At 51.2% G+C, this 21,643-nt stretch overlaps 8 protein-coding genes across 8 annotated transcripts; 6 read left to right on the top strand and 2 right to left on the bottom strand.

The window, feature by feature from the left end:
* Positions 1-135: 135 nt before the first annotated feature.
* Positions 136-1,494, top strand: ASPZODRAFT_131357 (hypothetical protein). Its single transcript, XM_022722738.1, has 5 exons — positions 136-205; positions 262-265; positions 621-805; positions 887-1,063; positions 1,128-1,494. The coding sequence occupies exons 2-5, from the start codon at positions 262-264 to the stop codon at positions 1,278-1,280; spliced, it is 519 nt and encodes a 172-aa protein (XP_022582297.1). The 5' UTR covers positions 136-205; the 3' UTR covers positions 1,281-1,494.
* Positions 1,495-2,117: 623 nt separating this feature from the next.
* Positions 2,118-3,433, top strand: ASPZODRAFT_94625 (hypothetical protein). Its single transcript, XM_022730487.1, has 4 exons — positions 2,118-2,239; positions 2,319-2,595; positions 2,665-2,742; positions 2,821-3,433. Exons 1-4 carry the CDS (start codon positions 2,195-2,197, stop codon positions 3,387-3,389), a joined length of 969 nt encoding a protein of 322 aa, XP_022582296.1. The 5' UTR covers positions 2,118-2,194; the 3' UTR covers positions 3,390-3,433.
* A 1,383-nt stretch (positions 3,434-4,816) lies between these two features.
* Positions 4,817-6,395, top strand: ASPZODRAFT_131356 (hypothetical protein). Its single transcript, XM_022722737.1, has 3 exons — positions 4,817-4,963; positions 5,503-5,907; positions 5,971-6,395. The coding sequence occupies exons 1-3, from the start codon at positions 4,883-4,885 to the stop codon at positions 6,373-6,375; spliced, it is 891 nt and encodes a 296-aa protein (XP_022582295.1). The 5' UTR covers positions 4,817-4,882; the 3' UTR covers positions 6,376-6,395.
* Positions 6,396-7,149: 754 nt separating this feature from the next.
* ASPZODRAFT_15230 (hypothetical protein) lies at positions 7,150-10,188 on the top strand (the record flags this gene model as incomplete). Its single annotated transcript, XM_022725841.1, has 8 exons — positions 7,150-7,170; positions 7,284-7,370; positions 7,431-7,457; positions 7,527-7,904; positions 7,971-9,647; positions 9,724-9,783; positions 9,846-10,025; positions 10,108-10,188. 8 exons carry the CDS (start codon positions 7,150-7,152, stop codon positions 10,186-10,188), a joined length of 2,511 nt encoding a protein of 836 aa, XP_022582294.1.
* Positions 10,189-10,294: 106 nt separating this feature from the next.
* Positions 10,295-13,227, bottom strand: ASPZODRAFT_94616 (hypothetical protein; the record flags this gene model as incomplete). Its single annotated transcript, XM_022730486.1, has 9 exons — positions 13,048-13,227; positions 12,965-12,982; positions 12,778-12,911; positions 12,620-12,718; positions 12,413-12,566; positions 12,059-12,327; positions 11,405-12,004; positions 10,945-11,344; positions 10,295-10,833 (listed from the first exon to the last, which is right to left on the bottom strand). Exons 1-9 carry the CDS (start codon positions 13,073-13,075, stop codon positions 10,295-10,297), a joined length of 2,241 nt encoding a protein of 746 aa, XP_022582293.1. The 5' UTR covers positions 13,076-13,227.
* A 1,202-nt stretch (positions 13,228-14,429) lies between these two features.
* On the top strand, positions 14,430-16,062 carry ASPZODRAFT_1777244 (hypothetical protein). Its single transcript, XM_022727084.1, has 2 exons — positions 14,430-14,740; positions 14,796-16,062. The coding sequence occupies exon 2, from the start codon at positions 14,841-14,843 to the stop codon at positions 15,747-15,749; it is 909 nt and encodes a 302-aa protein (XP_022582292.1). The 5' UTR covers positions 14,430-14,740; positions 14,796-14,840; the 3' UTR covers positions 15,750-16,062.
* A 324-nt stretch (positions 16,063-16,386) lies between these two features.
* On the top strand, positions 16,387-18,732 carry ASPZODRAFT_1776819 (hypothetical protein). The gene is made up of 4 exons (XM_022727083.1): positions 16,387-16,734; positions 16,797-17,225; positions 17,287-17,423; positions 17,475-18,732. The coding sequence occupies exons 1-4, from the start codon at positions 16,692-16,694 to the stop codon at positions 18,492-18,494; spliced, it is 1,629 nt and encodes a 542-aa protein (XP_022582291.1). The 5' UTR covers positions 16,387-16,691; the 3' UTR covers positions 18,495-18,732.
* Positions 18,733-18,969: 237 nt separating this feature from the next.
* On the bottom strand, positions 18,970-21,438 carry ASPZODRAFT_158669 (hypothetical protein; the record flags this gene model as incomplete). The annotated part of the gene is made up of 4 exons (XM_022726362.1): positions 21,226-21,438; positions 20,572-21,173; positions 20,007-20,473; positions 18,970-19,950 (listed from the first exon to the last, which is right to left on the bottom strand). The coding sequence occupies exons 2-4, from the start codon at positions 21,101-21,103 to the stop codon at positions 18,970-18,972; spliced, it is 1,980 nt and encodes a 659-aa protein (XP_022582290.1). The 5' UTR covers positions 21,104-21,173; positions 21,226-21,438.
* Between the last annotated feature and the right edge of the window lie 205 nt (positions 21,439-21,643).

Raw genomic sequence — 21,643 nt, 5'->3', positions numbered from 1 at the left:
AAGTCGTTGTCGTCTTGAAGTCTTATCGCCGGCCGTGGCTGAGGAGGCCGAAAACGGCTAGCGCTGGAGTCGACGCCTCCACTCGCTTAGAGGGCGGCAGCCCTAACACAACCCAGTTCACAAATCTTCAATTTTGGCGACAGTCAACGGCACGGCACACCTCTCCTTCGAGACTCAACCACCAAGTCGACAACAACAGTAAGTGTTATCTTCTGGACGATAATCTAGGGAAGTTCTGTTTACTGACATAATATCTCACAGATGGGTGAGTGGAATTTTTCCCTTTTTTTTTTTTCTAGACCCCGAAATCGAGTGCGCATTATTTTCCCCCTACACGACACGAAGATGGATCAGGACATCAGGGCAGACTAGAGTACGCCATTGACGAGGACATATGAGGAAAACGAGAAATAAGAAAGATTTGGATTTTTTTTCCTTCCGCCGTCAGCTGGAATATCAGGATGAATTTTTGAGAGGGGGGGAGCCACCGTTGAATTGAAAATTTCGTTTGAACATCTCACGAGGACCCGACGGGCGGAACACCACGCTTTTCTGGATTCAACATGCGCACTCGATTTAATTCAAGGCATCGGACGATGGCTGACTTGGAATTGTGACAGGGCGTCTCATCGAGTACCAGGTCATCGGGCGTCACCTGCCCACGGAGGCGAACCCCGCCCCCAAGCTGTACCGCATGCGCATCTTCGCGCCCAACACCGTTGTGGCCAAGTCGCGCTTCTGGTACTTCCTGACCAAGCTTCGCAAGGTCAAGAAGGCCAACGGTGAGATCGTCAGCATCAACGTGGTATGTCTAGCCCTCTGGAGACAGGAGCGATAGCGTGCTCGAAAACCGGTCTGACTTTTTGTTTTCTTTCTTCCGTCTTAGATCCACGAGAAGCGCCCTCTCAAGGTCAAGAACTTTGGCATCTGGATCCGCTACGACTCGCGCTCCGGCACTCACAACATGTACAAGGAGTTCCGTGAGATGAGCCGAACTGAGGCCGTTGATGCCCTCTACCAGGACATGGCTGCCCGTCACCGTGCCCGCTTCGGTTCCATTCACGTACGGATCCTCCCCGGCAACAAGAGATGATAGTTCCCTGATCTAACTGGTTTTTCTTTTACAGATCCTCAAGGTCGTTGAGATCGAGAAGGCCGACACCATCCGCCGCCCTTACATCAAGCAGCTCCTCACCAAGAACCTCAAATTCCCTCTCCCCCACCGTGCTCCCAAGAGCAACAACCTCTTCGCCCACTCCCGTCCTGCCACCTTTGCGTAAATGTGAGGGTGTTTTGATGAGGTTGTTGGGTTTCGGAGGATGGAGTGTGAATGACTGTGTAATGGCCATAGCATGCATGAAGGACAAGGATCGCGCGAAAGAACAAGGCGTGTATCGATTTCCCCGTTTGTGGGGAGGATGGTTTGGATGTCTCTTTAGTCCTCTGCAGCGACCCTTCCAAGTTATTTAAAAAAAAACGGGGTTTTCATTCTGATTTTTACAATACGTCCACTGTGTGGTTTATTGTATCGAATGGTCGGCCGTAGAAGTAAACTGAACGAGTCTGGTTCTTCAGAATTACAGTCGAGTGAGGGAGAATTATCTTTGTCTTGTCCAGTGTCCCCAGAGTCCATACAACCTGCTCCAGTATAGCTCTCCACAACACCTAGTCCAGTTAATAAAGTATTTGATAACACCTTCTACAGTTGTATGTATTCCAACAAGCTGGGAAACGATAACTGGTTCCTTTTTTCGGATTTACGGCTCTAGTAACCGGTTTCCCAAGATAATAACCCAGGTAGATATCTAATCAAGGTACCAAGGTACACCCGGCTCTTCCGGACTGAAGTACCAGATTGTCACTAAAAATAGGCAATTCATTAGATCTCAGCATGTTTATCAGGTATTTCACGTTCCTATCACACTTGCCACCCTTCAAGCCCGAATCAATATCGTACTCGTTCTGTTTAGTAATCTGTAGCTGGCTCATTGCGTCATCTAGGCACGCTCGGAGCCCCCGACAAGAGAATCCTCCGTAAGAACCTGCGGGAAGATTGTTGACTGGCGGGTGCTTTCTCTTCTCCGCTTCCCGCAACAACTCTCGTTTTCTCTCTCCCCCTCAAACACTCCTGCGGGGATTCCATTACATATACGCCCTTTGAACTGTTGCCAATACCTTCATTTTGCTTGCCATCATGCTCGCTCGTCAGACTTTCCGCTGTGCTCGGCCATTGAGCCAGGTGCGTAGCCTTGCGTGGATATTTTTTTTTCTAGGTCCCTCAGTCCCCCTTCGCTAATGTCTTTTGACGAGTGCTGCAGAGCTTCCGCCCGTATTCCACCGAGGCACCCAAGCGCAAGTCGCTGGCCCCCTTGTACCTGACCGTCGGTCTGGCGGGTCTCGGTGTCGGTCTGTACCGCTATAGCTCCGACTCGGCCACTGCGCAGGCCCCCAAGCAGCGCGAGAGCACCTTCACTGGTGGTGACCAGGGATGGGTCGACCTGAAGCTGTCGGAGATCGAGGTGTTGAACCATAACACCAAGCGACTGCGTTTCGAGCTTCCTGACAAGGAGGCCGTTTCGGGCATGCACGTTGCCTGTATGTGAACAGGTCGATCCCAGTATCGTTTTTTTTTTTTGGAACAACGACTAACTAACTACTTCATAGCGGCCCTCCTGACCAAGTTCACCCCTGCCGATGGTGGAAAGCCTGTCATCCGTCCTTACACTCCTACTAGCGATGAAGGTATGTCTTGTTGTCTTGGTGTTTCGCTGGCTTGCTGTGTTTTCCGGTTTTAATCCGTTCTTTTTCTTTTTTTTTCAGATCAACCCGGCTACATGGACCTGGTGGTCAAGGTGTACCCGAACGGCCCGATGTCTGAGCACATGCACAACATGGCCGTGGACCAGCAGCTGAGCTTCAAGGGCCCGCTGCCCAAGTACAAGTGGGAGGCGAACAAGCACGACCACATCTGCCTGATTGCGGGCGGCACGGGTATCACCCCTATGTACCAGCTGGCGCGGGCGATCTTCAAGAACCCCGAGGACAAGACCAAGGTGACGCTGGTGTTTGGCAACGTGTCGGAGGAGGACATCCTGCTGAAGAAGGAGCTGAACGAGCTGGAGAACACGTACCCGCAGCGCTTCAAGGCCTTCTACGTGCTGGACAAGCCGCCCAAGGAGTGGGTCGGCGGCAAGGGCTTCATCACTAAGGAGCTGCTCAAGACTGTCCTCCCGGAGCCCAAGGAGGAGAACATCAAGATCTTTGTCTGCGGCCCCCCTGGCCTGTACAAGGCCATCAGCGGCGCCAAGGTCAGCCCCAAGGACCAGGGCGAGCTCACCGGTATCCTCAAGGAACTGGGCTATGACAAGGAGCAGGTGTTCAAGTTTTAGACATGTCCCTTGTATTATAGAGATTCAACTACTTTACAATCTGCACCCTTTAGGAGATATATATATATATATATCTCTCTCTCTATAGATATAGGTATAGATATAATAGTATATTCCCACCTGTTTCTCTACCGAGCAATCCATTTGGTTTATCGAGTCTTCTAGTACCTTGATATGGTGCCCTACCTCCATCATGAACCAAGAACACTCGAAAAGAAGGGGTTGGGTCTAGATCAGCAATGCTGACGACAGCCCTCCACTCTCACCTCGCTCTGTATGGGTCTCTGTCTCTGCTCTGCAGGGATGCTGGACAACATTGAAGGTGGTTTCATCCAGGGAATAGATTAGTAGTATAGTAGTAGTTTTGTGCCTGGGTGGTCCTCGGACAATGTCCGGGGTAGATAACCGCAGTTTGGAGAGGGAGTGGTAGTTATGCATCGAAAGCTGTATGTAGTAGGCTGTAGTAAACAAAGAGTCCCACTGTTTAGGGTGCGGGGTAGTAATGGGCAGTGCTTAAGACCTGCAACCATCAGAATAATGTAGTTTATTACTCTATACTATATTCATTAATACTTTAACAATGAATGAAGTGGTTTACTTGGTGATTAGTAGCTGCTACAAGTCTTATGAGAAGAGTGTTTGTTGGTTCCTTTGGACTAGAGTTGGTACTGGGACAGAGGACTCATGGTTGGCTTAACCGTAGCTAAGTACCTAAGAGTCCTGCCCAAGTATCGTACCAAGGTAGGCCCGGCTACCCTCCAGCAGTGCTTAGACCCTCTGGGCATGCATTCACTAAGCATTTATACTATATCGCTACAGCGTACAGCATACCAGAATAAATCAACATCCTTTAGTGACATGTTAATTGTATATATTATAAAACTATGGCCTAGAATTCACACACAATTTTTATTTGGAGAATATTTTTTTTTTCATTTATAGAGGTTATAAATATTTCCAGCACCTAGTATTTATTATATGCTTCATTGCTTATGGGTGCTACAGTTGACTCGTAGCTAAATGTAGCTAAGCACTGCTAAGCCGAGGGGTACGCTGTACCTCTACTAAGGCCCTGGGCAGTGGGCAGTTACATAGGTACTACATGCCAGGTGTGGGCAAGCCTACCACAGCGCTGAATGCCTTTGCTAGGCGGGTAATCTGAAACACCTACCTGGGCATGCCCGCCCACCTCAAAGAAAGGCGCCAGAGCACGGGTGGGAGCACGGGTGCTAGACTCTAGTGGGCAGTGGGCAGTGAACACTGAGCAGTGAGCACTGAACACTGAGCACTAAGCAGTAGGCAGGGGCAGGCAGTAATGGCCGGGCGGTAGGACCACCCATTAGGTGGTACTAATACACGACGACTGCGGCAGCCCCCGCTTTAACTAATACTTCTGGCGCTTCCCCCCCCCCCCTCCACGAGAGAAAATTTCTCCCTCTTGTCCCGTTGTCACCTTCTGCTACCTCTGTAACAACCCCCCCCAATCCCTCGCCATGGCGCCCAAAGAAGATTCCAAGGCCCAGGATGCCCTGTTGACTGTGAATATCGATGATTTCACTCGCACTCGTGATAGTGTAAGCTCTATTTTTTCTTTTCCCCCCCTTCTGATTTGATTTGGGTTGCATGTTCTTTTGAAAGAGCTGGAGGAGATCTTGGTCTAGGTTGTTTTGTCTGGCGGCGGTCGGTGCTGGTGTCGCCCGCGCTGGCGCCCAACCGCCAACGCGTAAACAAACCGTGGGACCGCCTCGAGGCCCCCCCAAGTTCCCAGTTCCAAGTTCCAACCCCCCCCCCCCAAAGGCTCTGCCCGTCTTTTGCCCTCCCGTTTTTCCTTACCCTGTATCCCCCTCTATTGATTACCACCACCACCACCTGGGCAGTATTTTCTCGTTACTGTTTATTTTTTGGGATCTTCCACTTTTGTTTTTGTTTTATTTTTTTTATCTTTTATTTTTTTTTTTTGGTCATGAGCAACCATCCAGAGCAGGGGCTCAACCCGGCCGCCCAGGAGCTGCTCGCCTGTATTGGCCTCGCCGCCCAGTCGGCCAACGCTGCGACCTCGGGCGTGCAGCACATCACTGCGCATCCCGACCAGGCTCATCTGACGTACTCCCAGGTCATCATCAGCCTTGCTCAGCTGCAGGCGGCGGTCTCCGATTTGTCGCGCGCCTACATCAATCATGCCAACACTGTTCTGAACCGGCCGCCGACCGGTCTTGACCTCAGTAGCCTTACCGCCGGTGGTCTCTCTGGCGGTCTCACCTCTCTGCTGGAGACCAGCCTGCTGGCGCCCCCGCGCGCCGCCAGCCCCGGCGCCAAATCCGAGACGGGCGAGAAGAAGAAGCGCAAGCGTGCGCCTCCGGATCCCAATGCCCCCAAGCGCGCCCTGACTCCCTACTTCCTCTACATGCAGCACAATCGCGCCCGCATTGCCGAGGAGCTCGGTCCCCAATCCCGCCCTAAGGATGTCGCCGACGAGGGCACTCGCCGCTGGGCCGAAATGCCCGAAACCCAGAAAGAGGTATCCCTTTTCTCTCCTCTTGTCGTTACAATCTGATACTAACCTTTCCCCCCCCCCCCCAAGGTCTGGAAGAAGCTGTACGCCGACAACCTCGCCGTGTACAAGGAGAAGATGAAGGCCTACAAGGCCGGTCTCCCGGTGCCCGAGGGTGACCAGGCGGCCAAGCAACTGCACGAGGATATGGCTGTTGTCGAGCCGACTGAGGAGGAATCCAACGACGACTCCGAGTCCGAGGAGGACGAGTCCTCGCCTGAACCCGCCAAGGAGCCCACGCCTCCCCCAAGCAACAAGCGCCGCCGTAGCGATGCGCCCAAGACGCCCAAGAAGGCCTCGCCGGAGAAGAAGAAGCGCAACACCAAGAAGGACAAGGAGGAGGAGCAGCCCGCCCCGGCGTCCACGCGCAAGGCCCCCGCCGAGAACAAGCGGGCCACCAAGAAGAAGCGCAAGAGCGAGATTGCCGAGGAGTAGTTTGATCCTTTCCACCGAGCTCTCTTTTTGTTTTGTTTTTTTTTTTTTTGTTTTTTCAGGCCTGTTGATTTGTCCGTCTTTTTATCTTTGTCTATACTGGCGGCTCTCTGAGGAGTTGGGATGTTAGGAAAGAGTTATAATACATGATGACATTCAGCTATGTCTCCAAATAGTATACTATATGTCTCCATACTGTATACCATATGCTATTATATATCTATCTCTCTATCAGAAAAGCTGTTCTCCATCTGTTCAAGGTTTATGCATGCATATCCATGCATCTTCCCGATTCCTAGCCCTGTTTCGAATCGAATCCAGGCCAGGTTGAACGCGAAGCCGGAGCAAACAGATCGGAAACCGAGCTCGACAGGCTGTTCAGATTAGATTCAAGCAGACCCTGTTAAATGTAATGATATATTCTCCTTCCTCTCGCGGAAACTGGGAAACCAAAGGCGATCTATTCTCTGTAAACATAACTAGTAGAGAAGACGCAGCGGCAGTTCCCTACCATGCAGATATCACTTGGGTTCTTTCAGTAAGATAGACATTCTACCCAAGAAATACCCACAGCCATTCAATGATACAACCATGATTGTTATTATTATTGTTGTAGAGGTTTTTTTGTCATTCGATAACCGAGTCCCTCCTTATCAGCGTCTAATCGGACTACCCCACCACGTCAGTCGTGCTTAAATCCTGTGCGAGGCCCAGGCTCTGAGAAGAAGACGATCGATCTCAGATGGTATGGAGTAGGACCGCTGTTATTGTATCAAGATGCATCTTATTCCCAAGGAGGTACGTTGGAAAGCAGGGATGGGGAGACAGGGGCGTTGAGGCCCCTCACTCACTCACTCACTCCCTCCCTCCCTCAGTCGTCGTTCTTTTTCACTCGCTGACAGTGCGTGTAGCTTGATAAACTTGCCATTTCGCAGCTGGGGTTCTTGGCTCAACGGCGTCTCGCACGAGGGGTGCGCCTGAACCATGCGGAAGCAGTGGTATGTGTATCTGTGTCTCTGTTTAGGTCTAGAGGAGACAAGCACTGACATTCAGGATAGGCTTTGATTTCGTCGAACCTGCAGGAGGTTAGTTCCGCAAGCTTTATAGAGTGGTGATTTTGACTTTTCTTTTTTTTCTGTTGACACCGCTTCAAGTTGATTCGCGATGGTATCTATTCGGTTGCGGACCTGATGTCCATTGGCAAGACCATGCTGGGCCGTCGACATGTCTTGCCCTCGGTTGTGTCCACTCTGGTTGAGCTCCAGGTCGAGGGAACCTTCCCAAGTGGCACATACCTTGTCACAGTCCACCATCCTATTAGTAGTGATGATGGTGACCTGGAGAAGGCTCTTTACGGCAGCTTTCTCCCAATCCCGCCTCCGGACACGTTCCCTGATCCTAACCCAGAAGACTACGAGCCAGAGAAGATGCCAGGTGCGGTGATCCCGGTTAGGAGTGGGAGGATAACCTTGAACGAGGGGAGGAAGAGGATTCGACTCAAAGTCATGAGCAAAGGAGATCGTCCAATTCAGGTAACTGCATTATTCTGAGTATTAAAAAAAAGAACGGCAAAAAAAAAAAAAAAACTGACCTGCTAGGTTGGATCACATTACCATTTCATTGAGACGAATCCTCAATTGCATTTTGACCGCATCAAAGCCTACGGGTACCGTTTGGATATCCCGGCTGGCACGTCTGTGCGATTCGAACCTGGCGATACCAAGACGGTTACGCTGGTGGAGATTGGCGGCCACAAGATTATTCGTGGAGGCAACTTTTTAGCATCCGGGGCCGTTGATCTAAGCAGGGCAGAGGAAATCCTGACACGCTTGCAGGCGGCTGGGTTTGCCCATGAGCCCGAGCCTGTTGGGGACAGTGCTTTCATTTCACCCTTCTCCATGGAACGAGAGGCTTATTCTCGAATGTTTGGCCCGACCGCTGGTGACCTTGTCAGGTTAGGCCTGACCAACCTGTGGATCCAGGTCGAGAAGGATCTCACCGTCTATGGTGACGAGTGCACCTTTGGCGGAGGCAAGACCTTGCGTGAAGGGATGGGACAGGCCTCGGGCAGAATCGCATCTGAATGTGTAGACACCGTGATCACCAATGCACTCATCATCGACTGGACGGGAATCTACAAGGCTGATATTGGCATCAGGGATGGCAACATCGTTGGCATCGGCAAAGCTGGCAACCCGGATGTTATGGATGGTGTTCACCCGGACCTCGTGGTTGGTTCATCCACGGACGTGATTGCCGGTGAAGGCAAAATCATCACGGCCGGAGGCTTTGACACTCACATCCACTTCATCTCCATGCAACAGATGGACGAGGCTCTTGCGTCCGGAATCACCACATTTTTGGGAGGGGGCACAGGCCCAACTACCGGCACCAATGCTACAACCTGCACGCCGGGCCCCAACCACATGCGGCAAATGATACAAGCTTGTGACAGTCTGCCGATAAACGTTGGTATCACCGGAAAGGGGAACGACAGTGGCAAGGCAAGCATTCAGGAGCAATGCCGCGCCGGAGCCTGCGGGTTGAAATTGCATGAAGACTGGGGCTCCACCCCTGCCGCCATTGATACCTGCCTCGAAGTCTGTGATGAATACGACGTGCAGTGCATGATCCACACCGACACGCTGAACGAGTCCGGATTCGTGGAGCAGACCATCGGCGCGTTCAAGAACCGCACCATCCACACCTATCACACCGAGGGAGCCGGTGGCGGCCACGCGCCGGATATCATTTCAGTGGTCGAGCATCCAAACGTGTTGCCCAGCAGCACGAACCCCACCCGGCCGTTCACCCTGAACACCCTCGACGAACATCTCGACATGCTGATGGTGTGTCATCACCTGTCGAAGAACATTCCCGAAGACGTCGCCTTTGCCGAGAGCCGGATCCGTGCCGAGACCATCGCCGCCGAGGACGTGCTCCACGACCTCGGAGCCATCAGCATGATGTCTTCCGACTCACAGGCCATGGGCCGCTGCGGTGAAGTGATCCTGAGAACCTGGAACACAGCCCACAAGAACAAACTGCAACGTGGGCCGCTCAACGAGGACCAGGGCACCGGTGCTGACAACTTCCGCGTGAAAAGGTATATCAGCAAGTATACCATCAACCCAGCCATCGCGCAGGGCATGTCCCATATCATCGGCAGCGTCGAGGTCGGCAAGCTCGCCGATCTAGTCCTCTGGACCCCCAGCAACTTTGGCACCAAGCCCGCTCTGGTTCTCAAGAGCGGAATGGTTGCCGTATCGCAGATGGTATTCTACACTCCCACCCCCCCTTTCCCTTGGTAATTCGCGATGAGCATGAATCACCTGCTGACTTTTCATTCAGGGTGACCCCAATGCATCAATCCCAACTGTCGAGCCAATAATAGCCCGCAAGCAATTCGCAGTACGCTTTCCTTCTTCCTTCACTTAATACATCTTAGAATCTACAGGCTGACATTTTACTAGACTCTCGTCCCTAGTACTTCCATCATCTTCGTCTCACAGGCTTCGATCGATCTGGGTATCATCCAGAGCTACGGGTTGAAGAAGCGCGTCGAGGCCGTCAAGAACTGTCGGACTGTCGGTAAACAGGATATGAAGTATAACGATACGATGCCGAAGATGAAAGTCGACCCGGAGAGCTACGTATGTTTTTCTATCTTTCCCTTTCATTGACAAAAAAAAAAGCCCTCTCTATGAGAATAATCTAATGACTTTTCTTGTCTAGACGGTCGAAGCAGACGGGATGCTCTGCGAAGCTGCTCCGGCGGAGAGCTTGCCTCTAACGCAGAATTACTTTGTCTATTAATGAGTTAGAGGGTATCAAAAGATGCCAACGAGCACCCGTTTTCCACTCCATTTAGCTCGAGTATTTATAATGATGATTGTCTATATATGATTGAATGTTGTTGATGTCAAAGTTCAATCTCTGGCTCTGTATGGTTGTCACCCGCCGAGATGATCGAGACGGAATTCCACGCATCGTAGTTATCCGCCTTGGCGGCGAGGTACGCTGCTCGTCGGTTCTGCGCAGAAATCGTGCGGCGGAGAGAAGCCGGGAGGGTTTGTTCTGACGTTGGCTCTCTAGGAATCGAGGATGGAATATTGTCGAGATCGTCATCGAAGTCAATCGAATGTTGCTGCGAGGAGGAAAAGGCTGATTCGGAAATGGATACCGCGGCAGTGCTCAGCTGGCTGTCTTCTTCTGGTTGCATCGGCGATGTCTCTGGTGCTGCATCCTCGTTTGAAAGGCAATGGTCCGTCTCGGCCGGTATGAAACCGTCCTGCTCTGCTGACGGCCATGTCGAGGGAAGCGGGCCGATGTGGAACGCTGTCTCTTCTTCATGATTCCTCAAAAATCGCCATGCTTGTCGGACATAGTTGCGTTTGGCCCTTTGGGCTTCCATAGAAGGGTCTGCGATCGAGCACGGCTGGCTTGGCCAACTGGAATTGCCTTGATGTGTTGTTACTGTCTCGGCACGATCCGACGAAACAAATGACTCCGAGATTTGAAGTGGTAGATGCTGTGCCTGCGGGCTCTTTTGCAAAGAGCCTTTCTTTTTACAGGCATGTGCATGAATACTTTCAGGAATATGGATAGGGCTGCTGTCTGGTGCCGAATGGGCATCGAACGATCGTTTTCTAGGAAGAGAGGCGCCGTGCTGCGTCTCGTATATCCCATCTAAAAAGCTGCTGCTGCTTCTCTGAGTGGTTTGAGAGTGATCCTCTTGTTCATTATGCGGCCTTGCTCTAGAAGTCAATGCCTCATTGGCGAGGACTTCTCTCATGTAGGTGTCGTGTGTGAACTTGTCCCCGGAACAGAGATGGCCGAACAGATGACGCATCGAGACGTCCTCATTCCAAGTGAGAGGATCAACGGTGCAGGGGTAGACGTCTTGGGGTTTGAAAATTGACACTAGTTCACATAACTCCGCATATGATGAGTGGCGAGAGTAGGGAAAGTGCTAGAATATTGTTAAGCCATGTTCCTCGATGAAGTAGAGACGATGAGTGGGCACGCATACTATTTCTTTCGGAAGCGGTCGTCCTGACCGGTCGTGTATCACACGCGAAATCTTAGGTAAATCTTCTTCAGAGGTGGCAATAGAATGACCACGGCCAAGTATCTGGACGAGAGACTCGAGGGATATCTCGCCGTCATTCTTTACGCCATATCTTTCCAATGATAGCGCTTTCTTCTGTGATCTGAAAGCCCGAGAAAGGGCCTCATTAGTCTGAGAGAGTAGATTGTCATCATGGATATGCTTAAAGCACAGTTTCTTCAACTCCTCCAAAGCTTCCGGATCTGGTAGCTCAAGCTCATGGACCTGGAAGAGGTCGCCATCGCCTCCACCAGCACCTGCTTCAGGAACCTCTAATCCATCTTTCATGCGATTGACTATTGGGGTGATATACACCGTTTTTCGAGATGCAATCGTGGAACATGATACTCCCGGCTCGCAACTGTGGACACGGCAATTTTGATCATCGCTGAGACAACCAGGAATGAATGTATTACCTAGCTCAAACCCACACAGGAAGGACGCTTCTTGAGCTTGTCCTGCGATACCCTTTTTTGCAGCAAGTGAACGATACAACCCTAGTTGATATGGATCCAAGTGGATCTACCTTCTTATTAGCGATAGAACAGCCATTGTCATTCTTGTATAGATACTGACCTTTGTATCAAGTGCTGCAGAAAGAGCCATCCAAACATCTTCATAACCAAACGTCCAGGCTCTGAAGTAGAAGATAGTGTCATCTGGATACTCGCCAACCTTTTGCAAAAGTTCGGCCATTCCCTCTGCTTTGGGTGGGAATTCACGGTACACATTCGAGCTTCGGGCAAAGGTAGTGTCCAGATAGATCCTATCGAGCTGTTTACTGCCCTTTGAATAAGGGAGAAGCACCGGACTTCGGGCAAGGCTTTGCACCCACCAGGTCTCCGCTAAATATCTCATCAGACGGTCTCTCCATAACGATACCCATTCTACAGTTCTTCGGCCCATAAAGGTTAAACATAAGCCACTCACCTCGGATGTCTCCTGAATATAGAATTGCTTTACCCTGACCCTCTAGGAGAAACATCACTGCCCCTGTGCAATGATTTGCATTGAACAGGGTGACTCTGATCCGTAGTCGAGGAGTTAGTTCAATTTCTGTTGGGGTATCCAAGGGAATCGGTCTCTATTCAGGGTTAGGCAAGTGCTTTTTCTGAAAGTAGCAAGGGTATGACGAACCAGAAGCTTCGCTAAGTGTTTGTAATGCAGCCTCCGTGATTCCAGGATGCCTTTACTGAAATTCATACGGTGGGGGTACTTTTCAAGCCGCAACAGTAGCTGGCCCTTGTCAGTACAAAGCAACTACATTGTAGAATACCAACGCACAAGAGCTGTACCTCTCTAGTTGCTGCTGAGCAGTAGATGAACGGGGCTCTGAAGGACTCCAGGCCCTGTAGATGGTCACTGTGGACATGGCTGAGGAAGCAGGCTAGCGGAGGTGGTCTATCAAGCGACTTCCGGAAATAATCGACTGAGGTATGATTATCAGCATCGGACATGAGAGGGAATTGCCTTTCTCCGCACTTTGGATGAATGGAAATTCTATATTTTCATTGTGTGAGCCTAGATTCTCGAAGATGTAAAGACAACGTGCTGTGGAGTCTTACCTTCAACAAACCCGTCAAAAGTCGACATTGGCTGGACGTTCTAGAACCAAGCGCCGGGTGAAGTTGCATCGTAATCACACCGAGACAATTGGCAATAATCCAAAACGTCAGGGGCCAGCTCGACGGTTGACTCACTGCATAGATCTGGACTGGGGTTGATGCCCAAGGGAAGGAGAAGCAGTTCATGAGCTGTCTCCAGATAGAAGCAGACACGTGACACCTCTGTAGAACTCTGAACTAGGAAAGCTACACCTGAAGATTTGCACAGAAACTCGACACCGAGACAATATTGCCAATAAGCGATTTTTGAACCGGAAATTCTCTGGGTTGTCGAATCACAGGGCAAATTAATAGAGGGAATTTTTCCCATTAGCTATCTAGAGAATTTATTCCTTCCAAAGCCCCTGATGCATAGAACCAACGCGTGCTCATCCATTTTCCCACAAAGAAATCGCTCTCCCCGACCAGGGATTGTGGCAGCAGTCGACAAGGCGGTGGCCACGACAGTGGCGCCTGAGTTAGCAAGGGCTTTATTGACAACCAAGTGGCCTTGCATGAAGCGTTGTTGTCACGACGCCCGGCGGTGATTAGTGGACGGTCGGCAATGGACTCAGCGCCTGCAGGTCGACAGTGGAGCACCTCGTCTCGCCTCAACAATCCTGAGGGCTGTCGGAGTAGCAGCATCTGTCGCTTGTCATGACAGGAAGATGAGGAGACAGACCATGGTATGCGTTGGCCATGGTTCAGCCACGACCATCATGATCCAACTGTCCCACCGAGCTGAGGGAACAGCATATAAAGTCGCCGTCCACATACCCGCCATCGTTGTAGTTTTTTTTTTTTTTTTGCATCCTGTGGCCCTTCTCCTTCGACCCCCTCTTTCTGTACAAGACCTTGTCCCGAGGCATAACGCCTACGATGGACAACTAACACCCTGTTCAGTGGAGTACCGTTACAAGATCTCATCATCAGTCGATCTCTGTGGAAGCGATCGGGGGCCTGTGGCTCGCGTTCCTAGAGGTTAGACAAAACGCCTGGTCCAGGGGGGTGCAACTTACCCACTCGATATAGTTAACAAGGTTGGAAATACATTCCAATCGAGGGGCGAAAAAGAAAAAGAAAAAGGAAAAGACAGACAGACAGCGATCTTCATTCCAGAGCAGCTGAACTGCCAGGGTCAGCTGCCCCGACTAGATTGATTTCGCCTCCACTGAGAGTAGCCAGGAACACAGGGCCCCTAAAGGAGCACACTCCTCCTTTTCGTCTCCGACCTTGATTTACCATGGTCATATAGCCTGTCAAGAGAGGGAGATCGCTGGGAGAGGATGATCGTATGCTCTACAGTATACACAGGTTTAACTATACCCACCAGTGACAGTGACCACTTTCTGGGCCGCCCCACCGAGGCAGATGCCTGGGTCTAGGCTCTAAGCTTCATCATCCCTTTAGAGCATCACTTTCCTTCAGACAGACAGACAGACGGACAGACAGACACACTCACACACTCCCTGATCTTCTCACGAGGCGAGAGACGAGCCCTGGCTGCCGCTTTTGCCCTTCCAAGTCTTGTTGTGCCTGCAGCCTCCTTCACTAATTCCTGGCTGCCACCCCCTTCTCGGTCTCTCCTCCTCTGGTAGCTCTGAAACCGTCAACGCTGATTTCCGTCCTTTCCACCGCGTCCATCCTCACGATCATTTCTCCGAATCATCGAAAAGAAAGAAAGAAAGATATAAATAAACCGACGACACGAAATTGCAAGCAACCGAGTCAGAACAAAGTATTCGCTGGTCGCCATGCACAAACCATCCCTGACCCAGCTGGTCTACAATGCAACATTTCCTCGACCCCGAGCCAGCGACCCAGCGTCCTTTGCAGCTCATATCACCCGAAATCTAGTGCCTGAAGTGCGAATTGAGACGTGTACGTTTTACGGTGGCTTGGATACCATTGAAGCCCAGTACCCGGGGCTGGACTACTCGTACAAGCCTCATCGGTTGAGACTGAGCCGGTTCCCCTGGCACCGACGACTGTTTCGAGTCTTCGACCACCTGGGGCTCACAGAGGCGGAGATCTCTTCGCTGTGCCGCTGGGAAGGCACAAAGTCCGCACGCGAACGTTACGAGAAGGAAGAAGGGGTCAAGGTCAAGGACACCACTGCCGACACTGTTCAGCCGGCCGCACCGGCCCCGACGCCGTCTGCTGAAGTACACTATTACGAAGGAACGGAATTGGTGGGCGATCTGGACTCCCCCCTCGAAATATCCCCCGCGGCCACCGTTGTTGCCGACGAGATGAGCGAAGTGGTCGTCGACTACGTGTCTCGAGAATCATCCGACGACGAGTCAAGTGACGAGGAAATCGAGAGCTGCGGAGTCGAGCTGAACAACCGACTCCTTGCAGCCACGGCAGCCCGCGAGCGAGGCGCCAATGTCCCCCTTGACGAGGTCTGGGAACAATGGCTGAAGGAAGCCTCTGAGCGAGGAGGTGCTTATGCCGAGATGATCAACGCAATCCGTACCGGCCGACCGTTGAACTACGCTTCCAACAACCCGACCTCTCCACTACCGCGCTCAAACGGCGCGAATCTCACCACTGCGCTTGCACACTTTACGGGTTCTTATGTGCAGCCCTCTTCGTTGGATCTGCTTGCTTCCAACACTGCCATTCGGCGTTCTTCCAACCAGGCATCTGGCACTGCATGATGAGCTCGATGCTCGTCTAGATTGAGATCCCTTTTCATCCAATATTCATTTTTGCCATTTCAACTTTTGCATTTCATCGGAATTCCCACTTCTAGCTGGCTGTTTGATTGATTCTCTCCGGGGCCCTTCTTCATCGGTTATGCATTTCTAGCGTGGTTACTGGTATCCATCATCGTTCAACCATTTCCGTTCCTCTCAATCGCTCATTCTTCATCTCATATTTCCTTATTTCAACTCGTTTTGTTGCGCATCCTTGCTTGCGAGTTATCTGCGAATTAGTGTGCGCTCCGTCTGGCTTTGCAGTCGATAGATTTCTTCTTGTTTCTTCTTTCTCCTTTCAGCTCTTCTAATTCTGTTGTCTGGTCTTATTGTTTGCCTATCAATACCCCCTTTATTCTTATTCGAACGCTTTGATTCAGGGACATGTTGCTCACTCTTATCGCTTCGGTCAGGTTGATTCGATTTACATGTTCTCTTCCCCATGCACTTCTGTTGATCAGGAGGCCATGTTGACTGACCCTTTTTTAAAAGGGGGGGGAAATTTTACGTTCGGGGATCAAAGCATTAGTTAACTATTAGAAGTCACTTATATAATAAATTACACTCAACCTCCAGTCCATACCACTTAGGAATACCTTGTTGAACCTTGTTCCCTGTAAAGGACAAAAATACTCCATAATACTACTCCTTGCAGACCCAGATGTTCGATAAGCGGGCGGTCTTCGAAAGCTTCCCCCACCTGTTCGACTCTCAACAGCGACAATCGCATGTCTCTGGTCGATTTGCCCTCGACAAAATGTTGTACTGCGTCAAAGAATTTTTTCGGTCTAATCGCACTGTCTGCATCCTCTCGTGACCTCTCCATGATCTTGTTCGACGCGTGAATGCGGGCAATTCTCCGCGATACCAAGACAGACACCTCACACTTCTAAACCCGTCACCATGATCAAAGCGATCTTCTACAGCAAATTCGACACCTTGGAGGGTAGCTACACACAATTTCTGCAATATAATTGATAATTATGATATTCTGACAGTCATCCACAGGTCCTAAGGTCGTCCACCAAGTCCCCGATGGAGCCATTGTCCCCTCCGCAACCGCTCCCTCGCAACCGCTCTTCCTCACTTTCTCCGACATTTCGTTCTTTGTGATTCCCCGCCAGGAACTCTGCGGCAATCTTATCCAGGTGTGCTCGAATGGCTATCGCATACTGGGGTACCCAATCTGCATGTCATCGCCGCGGTACGACCGGAACGAGTTCATCTTCAACTTCTGTATCGTCTTGGCCGAAGAAGAGGATTTCAGTACATACCGGAGTGTGGTGCAGAAGCTTGCAGATCTCATGCATGGCTTGGAGGAGCAGAATGGGTTTCTTTCGCGAGATTTCTCCAAGAGCGGTGAGGGAAAGGTGTACAGCCTATGCGAGATGATGATGGAGGACTTGAACAACTACTGCGAATGCATGATTCCAATCGGTGAGTCGGTCTTTCACTTGTCTCTGATGATTTTATACGTTGTATTTGGCTAACTGCTCAGATGAGTTGAATACTCTCAACATTAAGCTTTTCCCGAGCTATCACCCACCCCCACCAGTCAAGGCGTGGCATGTTCCGCTGTTCACTGTCCGCTACCATGCATTTATGGATGACAACTGGGACCTGACGATGCAAAGGGTAGGTGGTGGTTCTTTCTCCGGCTCTGCTGTACCTTACTGAAACTGGCAGATCGTTCCGTACATTAATGGTGTCAACAGCGTCCGCATAATTTCAATACTGGCCAACGCCGACTTCTCCCTTACCTGCCGTGCCATCCGCCATCTTCTGTACTACGGGTGTCTATTCATTCTAGACATCTTCTCGTTCTCTGCCATCTATGCCGTTACTGCCCAGTTCAATAGTACCATCGCATCGGACGAAGAGATGCAGCAGGAATGTGCCCGATACGTCAACACCCGCTTTTCTCCACACCATGGCCTGAACATAGCACCGCCTACCGGGCCAGGCTCTGTCGGAGGTCCCATGTCAAGCTCCCGCAATGAAATGATCCCAGTGATCTCTAACGGGCACCACCCAGACTTAGACGACGTGTGGCCGGCCATTGGTGATGCCGTAGGCGAAACCAGCACAAGCAGTAAGGGCAGTATAAACATAGGACCCGAAAGCCGGGATATCGTGGACGGTGTTGGGATAGTCGAGCTCTACGCAAGCCTGAGGCAAGGCCAGAACGTCAAACAGTGGTATCTCCAACACAGCCGGCAACTGGCCAACATCGATATCCGCCGCTTCATCACCTTCGGCATCATCAAGGGGTTTCTCTACAGAGTACACAAGTACGCCATTGCGACGGGGAACCCGGCTCCCCCTCTCAAGTCGGAGGCCTCGACCGCCAACAATTCTCAGCCGGTTTCGTCAGCATCCACGGTCAGAGACGGAGGTGCCGTGAGTCCATATGCTGGCAGTGTGATCGATGAGTCCGGGCCTATCCCTGGGGGCATGGTTACTAGTCGTCCAGTGAGTGATCGCGGAGACGGTCATAGCCGGGAGCCCTCTGCGTCTCTTCGCAGTGGGAGTCGAAACGGCGCCCCGGATGAAGATGAAGAATCAATCGACGACAGGGCGCTATCTAAGTATCTGGATGGGAAGCATTCTTTCGATCAGATCTGCACAGAGCTACAAATAAGCGAGAAAGAACTGACTGGAAGGCTGAAGCGGTATCACGGGGAAATCCTGATCATCCATAGATGATGAGGAGGACCAAGATTGATCAATCAGTCAATGCAGGCAATTTGACGAGAATCTACCCAAGAAAAGAAATACAATTGAGCAGCCTTGCATCAATTGGTATCTTCTGTATAATATGTCTAAATGGATACAAAAAGATACTGAGTCATGAGATATGTCGAGAAAGAACAACCTTAGAATACTGAGGTGTGTTCGCCAATCAGGCTGAGGTTCAACTTTTCGATCTTCCGTCTGGTTCTCAGAAAGGATTCTGGTAAATTACACCATTTGTGTGGCAAGGACGCTGGGAACCGTTTGTCTCATAGGAGAAGCAATTGCATTAGCTTTCAACTAGCTAGTTTCAAAAAGGGTATGATATTATGGCCGTATCAACTCCACGTGTCTCATGACGCCAACCGAACTTCCAAAAAAAAGAAAGAAACGAAAGAAAGGAGAAAGAAAGAAACAACGAAAAATTGCATGAAATCACTTCGTTGAATCATTCTTGCTCCTCGTCCCAGCCCTCCAGCTCGACCTTTTCATATTCCGCCATGACGACGGGGTCGAAGACGGTTTCCCCGGTGCTGGGGACGCTGGTCTTGGAGTCCTTGAATATGGGTCCGATGCAGTCGCGCCAGCGCTTGCGACGGTCCATCAGAGTTCGTGCGACGTCGCCGATCGCCGGGCGGCTAAGCCCCGCGGCGCTGACGACGTGGCTGCCGCCCCCGGCGCCCCCGGGTCGGTGCTTGGCCTGGGAGCCCTTCTTGCTCTTTCCTAGGGTACGCGTGCGCTTCAGGTAGGCCTGCTGAACCTGAGAGTCGAGGTCGTCGTGGATGGTTGTGAATTCCTGGTGGGCCATGCGCTCGCGCGCAATGTCTAGGAGGCGGACCTTGCGTGCGCTGTTGGTGATCATCTGTTTCTTCAATTCGCTCTGCAGGAGGCGCAGGCGCTGCGCAATGTCGTCGTCGTAGTGTGCGTCGTAGTCGGGGTTCTCGTCGGGTCCCAGGAATCCAACATGGCGCAGTTCTGCCTTGAGACGCTCGTCCAGCTGGGCGTGGTCGAGCTTGACAGCAGGCACCTTGAAATCGCTTAAAGAAGCGTCCGAAAACAAGGTCGCGGATGGAAGGGGTTTGTTTTCTGACTCGGTCGGGGGAGGGTGGTCAATATCCATTGAATCGCCGCCGTTTATGAAGCCGTTGGTCGTGCCGTCACCGTTGGTAGAGGGTTCCTCGGGAGAATTACGGTGTTCATAGCGGAGCAAGGAGTACAGACGGCTGATCAACGGACCAACGGAAACTTTGTCAGTCTCTACAGTGTCGTCGGTGACCTGGTCGATGTTTCCACGGCCTTGGTTCAAGGGAAGACGTTCACGATCTGAATTGGCCAGGTCGATGCTCAAGGCCCCATCTTCTTCGGCCCAGGTCTCCAAGTAGTGTTTTTTGCCTCGTCGTGGCATGATGAAAGGAGTGGCGCGGTCGCCCTATGTCATGTCAGGGATTTGTTGGGCTAGATAATGGTTCGCAAGGGTTGACTAACCTTCTCTTTGAGAAATGCAATATCCTCTTCCATCAATGGACGAACAAAAGGGTCGATGTAGGTTAGGAACGTGTTAGCGTTGACCTGGTTGGTGGGTTTAGCGTTGCTAAAGTCCTTGTCAGGCAGAACACCGGCCATCATATGTTTCAAGTCGCTTCGTGGGAAGCGAGCAACGGAGTAGATCTGACGTTTATGATCATCACTCATGTCAGGCGTGATATCGCGAATGTGATAGATGGTGGGGTCGTCAAATTTGAGGGGATTAGGCCCAAAAACCTGAACCTGGGGCACACTGGGTGCTGGCTCAGGCTGGTGGGAGTCGGAACTGTCGTCTGACATGGGTGATGCAGCTGTGGCAGGGCCGTCACCTGGGCCAGTTCGTTGTGGAGAGGCTAATGACGGGGGGGAGAGAGATGACGCGCTTTCGGACGCAATATTCTTCAGCTTTTTTGAGGCAGGGGACGCAGCTGGAGAGAAAAAAGATTAGCAAGCTTTAATGGGGGAGAAGAAAGAGCAAACAATTTGGGGTGGATTCTGAGGGCGGGGGGGGAGGCAGCAAACTCACCACCTTCGACCTTGGTCTCCGCTCCGTCCTGGCGGGAGACCTCATGAGCTCCGTGGGCCAGTGGCCGGTCCTCCTTGAGACTTCCGCGGTCCTTACGTTTCTTCAGTTTCGTACCCTTAGTCGCGCGGCTCGGCTCATCCTCGTCGTCAACCTCTCGTTTCATCTTCACGCTCACGCTTTCGAATTGTTCTTCTTCGAGCACATCCTTGCGTCTTTGCGACAGCTCGCGCATAGACGCATTGCACGCATCTTCCCGCGCTTCTGCCCACTTGCTGAGAGAATTCAAATGTTCCATCAACGACTCCAGCGATTTCGAGTCGGGTATCGAGCCAGCCCCACCCACCCCCTCCAGCAGATCATTGTATTGTATACTCGTCGGGACGAGCAGTTTGGAGACGTCATTATCGAGATAGCTTGGAACAGGAGCGCTTGAGGGCAGGCCAGCGCTTAGACCGGAGCTTGGTGTAGTATTCCGACTGTGCGACTGGCGTGACTCCCGACCCTTCCCCTTTCCCTTGTTCGCAGATGGCATCTTGGCTTACTGTAGAAGGCAATTTGATGCCTATATATATCGATTTGTAAGGTAAAAGGAGAGATATAACCTATAAAAGATGGTGAGTGATTAGAAAATGAGGAACTAATGGGGAACAATACTAATTTAGAGCTCTCATGCTCAATAGCACATATCGTTGTCATAAAAGATAATCAGCAAGGCTTGCTGAATCAACCCTTCAACCAGTAGACACCATATTTCTGAGGCCTCCTCCAGAAACAGCGTCCAGTCAAACTCTAGAGAACACTTTATCGCAAAGACAGCGCCTCTTGGATGGTCAGCAGAGCGTGATTCAGATGCAGAGCGACCGCAGTCCATTCCGAGGATGACGAGATGAGGTTGGCAGTTGCTGGTGTACATCACGTGATGATTGAGGCGATTTCCGATTTCCCTGCAGATCTTCCTTTATCTTCTACTGTTTATTTACCTTGAGCGACAAGTTATCTACAGGACTCTTATTTCTCTCTCTGGACTCATTCCAACAGCTATTCTAGGTATTTAGTATCGTCTCAGATCCAT

This window comes from Penicilliopsis zonata (genome assembly GCF_001890105.1).
Source record: "Penicilliopsis zonata CBS 506.65 unplaced genomic scaffold ASPZOscaffold_5, whole genome shotgun sequence".
NCBI classification, from domain to species: domain Eukaryota; kingdom Fungi; phylum Ascomycota; class Eurotiomycetes; order Eurotiales; family Aspergillaceae; genus Penicilliopsis; species Penicilliopsis zonata.
The sequence above is the reverse complement of the archived record's forward strand: the minus strand, read 5'-3'. Positions and strand labels throughout refer to the sequence as shown.